We start from the raw sequence: 4,734 nt of genomic DNA, 5'->3' as shown, positions 1-4,734 counted from the left end.
GAGTCTCTAGACATTCTATGTCTGCAAGAGCCCTACTCTAGAGATGGAAAGATCGTATATATGCCTACTACAGCTCAGATCTTGGCTGAGGGAGAGCACCATATGGCAGCAACCGTTATGATAAATCAATCTTTCAGAGCAGTCAAAGTGGCGCACCTAAGTAAAAAACGCAAGGTGTTAGCTGAGATAAACACTGACAATTTCACCTTCCTTGTGCTGAACATGCACTTCCAGTACAGGCACCGAGAGAGACCGTATACTGATCAGTTAAAAGAGGCGGTTGGGTTCTACCACAATGACTTGCTCATTTGCACAGTGAACGCAAACGCCATGTCACCCCTATAGCACAGTGAAATAGACCCTCTCGGCACACGACGCGATGCCAGGCGACGTGAGACTCGCTGAAGCAATTCACGAGGTTGGACTTGAAGTGTTGAAACGACCAAACTTCCCACCAACGTATGAAGGTCGCCGAGGGGCGACCTCGAACATTGATGTGACACTCAAGAGTGCACACGCGCTTCTCCGTGTGGAGAACTGGAAGGTATGGTGGGGAATGACACTAAGTGACCACAATCTGATCACATTCACTATAGGCTATGATGGGGAACCTCCTCAAGACCGAGTGAACGGCATCGTCAAATACAACTGGCGCAAGGCAGATTGGCATCGACTAAGAGGAAATCTAGTGGTACCGGATTGGCCAATGGATCGAGTTGTGGATGTAGACAAAGCTGTAGAGGATCTGACGGTGGCCATACAGACAGCAGCAACGGGTGCAGTCCCGTTGGCCCATACAGGGAAAACTCTTAGGGCGCCTTGGAACCTTGAGCTGCAGCGTCTCCGATGCAAATGCAGAAGGGCGCGGCGGTACGACCAGCGCAGCATTGGTGATCACATGTGTGAAGCCATGCTCGCGCAGTACAGGCAGGCAAAGGCGGTGTTTAAGCGGACACTGCACACGGTACGGACTGAGAGTTGGCAGACTTGCGTGCGAGACAGTCAGGCGACTGACCCCTGCAGCACGCCGTACAACATTGCAGCGTCGAAGGTTTGGTCACCGACGGTCCTGTCGACCCTAAGGAAGATCGATGGCACCCACACCAGGGACTGGCAAGAGACAGCCGAACTCTTCATGAGCACCTTATTGCCCGATGATAGTAGCGAAGATGAAGAGGAACACGGGAATCTTAGGCGGCAACTCAACGAGGTGTACGCCGACAAGACGCCGGTTGCTCCATTCACTGAATGTGAAGTTACCGTTGTACTTCTTGAATTTCGCCGTAAAAATGCGACAGGCGATGATGGAGTCGCTGCCGAGGCTTTCCATGCTTTGTGCGTGGAGATCTGCCCCTGCCTGACAAAACTCTACAATGAGTGTTTACGTCAGGGACGAGTACCAGTGTCGTGGAAGTTGGCCGAAGTGGTCATTCTGCGAAAGGAACAGGACAAGGATCTGAAAGTACCGAAGTCATACCGACCTATCTGTCTCATGAACTCCATGGCCAAGCTCCAGGAGAAGCTCCTATGCATCCGGCTGGAGCAACAACGGGAGCTTAGGGGACGAAGACCCGACCAGTATGGATTCAGGAGGGGCCTGTGTACGGTCGACACTATAAACAAGGCGATGTTGTTGGTGGACACATCCATAGGCAAGTACGTTGCGGGGATAATGGTTGACATCATTGGGGCTTACAACACCCTATGGTGGTCGGCGCTGTTTGACAGCCCAAAGAAGTTTGAATGCCCTGGGCCCTGTAATGGTGCCTGCTTGATTACTGCCGTGATCGGCGGGCAGTCCTGCGGTGCCGGGGGCAGGTGGTCGAGAAGGGATGTCCACATATTTCGGTCTGCGGTCCCATATTCTGGGATGTAGGCCTTGAACCAGTGCTGGAGGAACTTGGAGAACTGCAACAAGGGCGAGGCATGATGGCGTACGCCAATGACATCCTTCTAGTGATAGAAGGTGATTCTCGGGTAATGCTGGAAGTAAACTGCAATGCAGCGCTCAATGCACTGCAGCAGTGGTGCCGGAAAGTGAAGCTGAGGCTGTCAACGGAGAAGACAGTAGACATCTTGTCAAGCGGGGCCAACAACGGGGTCATCAGGCGAACACGCATATGAGGTATCTGAGAGTCTATCTCGATGAGACCAGACTGTTCTCTGCACACATCGAAATCGTTTGTCGGAAAAGCCAAGCCCTATTTCACAAAATAGCCAGTATTGCAAACAACCAGTTCCACCAGCTGGTGCAATCACTGAGGCTGTATCACTCGAGCATCATTGTCGCTATCACGGCCTACGGGTCGGGTGTGTGGGCTCAGACTGACAAAGAGGAAGCCTGCGGCGGCGTTACAGCACCTAGCACTGATACACCTTACTGGAGCCTAAACCACGACTTCCGCCGATGCGCTAATTGTCATCTCAGCAATCCCCACACTTCACCTGCTGGTCAGGGAAAGGGGTGCGCTGTATCGGCTCCGGAAGGGAAATCTGGAAGGGGTCAATAACATTCTAGGCCGACTGGCAGACAGCGACTCTGAAGTCCGGAACTGGCTCCTTGACGAGTGGCAGCAAAGGTGGGACGCGCGCCGCAAAAGCAGGCGCGTGCACCGCATATTTCCCAACGTGAGAGAGTGGATGAGACTTTAGTTTCTGAAACCCTCATGGGGACTGGTGCACTTCATAGAGACATCAGGGCGTTACTCCGGAGCCGAGAGCACTCGAGTGTGCTCAACACTCTTGTCTCTGCGATCTCTGCACAGGCATTAGAAAAATACTTAAGTGGAGAGCCGTGGAACTCGTCAGAAAAAAGGGCTGGAAGGCCCCATGACCCCGACATGACTCCAGAGGCCAGCAGCAATGATTCGGATGCTGACTCGTGGGTCGGCGACGACTAAGATGTGATCGGACTCTAGGCCAAGAACCCGGAAAATTCAGGGCTCGACGATGGTCAAGGCCTGGCTAGCCTGAGCCAAGTGCTGTGGAACCTGCTGACCGCAAGGTATGGCGAGGGAAACGTGTGCCGGTTGATGCCCATTGTAAGCGGACGCTACGGCGGCACCACCTCCACCCAGTTACCCATGGGCACCGGACGGCAGGCCGTGAGACCTGACGCCTGGTGGCTAAGTGTGCTCCACTGAGGATATAGAGGGTCCGTACCATCGCACAATAGTGATGGTGTGGGGGTACTTTATCTGAGACTGCTCCTGCGGTGGCAACGCTGGGGTGAAGTCGATACTCGCCCTTTGGTAGAAGGCATACATTCTGCTGTACATAGTACTGTACTTACAGCTCAGATGTCTCATGGCACTGCTTAGCAAATGATGCGGGGCCATATAGACAGATGATATATGCGAATGTACCTATGAAACTATTTGTATGAAGTTTTGAACGGTGCTCCTCAACGGCGAGAATTGTGCCGCCCCTCGCCACTCCTGTCCATGCCTTACAGGTGCGACAGAGACCCTCTCAGTGCCGACTGGCGGACTCTCACTGCACACAGCAGCAAAGTGCAAGACTGTTGAAACCATTTGCGGCCACTGTGCAGCACCTGGACTTACTTTTAAGCTCAAAGAAGGACCAACCAGCCCAATGCGCTAACTGTAAGCGGGTTAAGGAGGCACATACCCACGCAGTGATGGAGAAATCTTGCCCTGAGTACAATAGAATAAAGGCCACAATAAATAACACACCTGACTATGGCATGTAATAACAATGCAGCAGTACAACCTGGAAGAAGACCATGGGCAGACACACAAAATAATGCAATAAGGATCCTTCAAATAAATGGGCATAGAGCAAAAATCGTCCCAGATCAATTGGCACAGCGAATCAGCGAAGAAAATATAGATGTGCTATTGAATCAGACACCCTACTATGTAAATAATAAAGTATTTGGGTACCCACCAAACTTCCAGCTGATCTACAGCCCCAAAGGCGAAGCACCCAAGGCAGCAATAGCAGTTAAGTCACGAACAGTAACAGCTTTGCAGCTGACAAGCTTCGGCAACATGCACACAGCTGCTGCCAACATAAATGGAGCCTTTGGTGAGATTTACATAGCCAGCTTATACTGCCAATATGGATCACCCATAGACCTTTTTCTCCATCAACTGGAGATATCCTCGATAAACTCCCAGGAAAACCAGTTATTATAGGGATTGACACAAATGCCAACTCACCAGTCAGGCACAGCTCAACGATGGATGCAGCAGGCAGAATGCTTGAAGCCTTCATCTCACAACATGGGCTGATAATAATGAATGGGCCAGAGAATGTTGTTAGCTCTGACCTCTCAAAGGGGAAGAGCAATATTGACATCACACTCTGCACACCTCTAGCTGCCAAAGCGGTGTGCAAGTGGATGGTTCATGAAGAATGGACGTCAAGTGACCACAGGGCAATAACATACGAATTCATGGCACTTCAAAGAGCGAGAGCTACTGTGGGACTTACCACTTACAAGACAAGCTTCGCAAAGTGGCCCACCTTTGACCGGCACCTCATTAGGTCCACAGCCCACTGGCCACAAAGCCAAAATGTAGGAATCAATGAAATGGTCACAAGGCTACAGGCAGCAATACACGAGAGCTGCAGCTGATCAATGAGAAAGAGGACACAGGTGCAGAATCCAGTGCCATGGTGGAATGCAACACTTGCTCACCTGCAATGTGACACCATTTCAGCACGACGAAGACTGCAACGAGCACATAAAAATAATAATGAACCCCA

General features: G+C 51.4%; 1 protein-coding gene across 1 annotated transcript; it reads left to right on the top strand.

The window, feature by feature from the left end:
- The first annotated feature begins 379 nt into the window (after nt 1-379).
- Nucleotides 380-2,900, top strand: LOC126209935 (uncharacterized). Its single transcript, XM_049939052.1, has 2 exons — nt 380-1,264; nt 2,766-2,900. The coding sequence occupies exons 1-2, from the start codon at nt 380-382 to the stop codon at nt 2,898-2,900; spliced, it is 1,020 nt and encodes a 339-aa protein (XP_049795009.1).
- The last annotated feature ends 1,834 nt before the right edge of the window (nt 2,901-4,734 follow it).

The sequence above is a fragment of the Schistocerca nitens genome, chromosome 10 (genome assembly GCF_023898315.1).
Source record: "Schistocerca nitens isolate TAMUIC-IGC-003100 chromosome 10, iqSchNite1.1, whole genome shotgun sequence".
Taxonomy (NCBI): Eukaryota; Metazoa; Arthropoda; class Insecta; order Orthoptera; family Acrididae; genus Schistocerca; species Schistocerca nitens.
The sequence above is the reverse complement of the archived record's forward strand: the minus strand, read 5'-3'. Positions and strand labels throughout refer to the sequence as shown.

Coding starts and splice junctions, on each gene's coding strand:
- LOC126209935 (XM_049939052.1), top strand. CDS start 380: ATGCCAGGCGACGTGAGACTCGCTGAAGCAATTCACGAGGTTGGACTT. Junction 1,265..2,765: donor CTGAATGTGAAGTTACCGTT/GTACTTCTTGAA, acceptor ATCTCTGCACAG/GCATTAGAAAAATACTTAAG.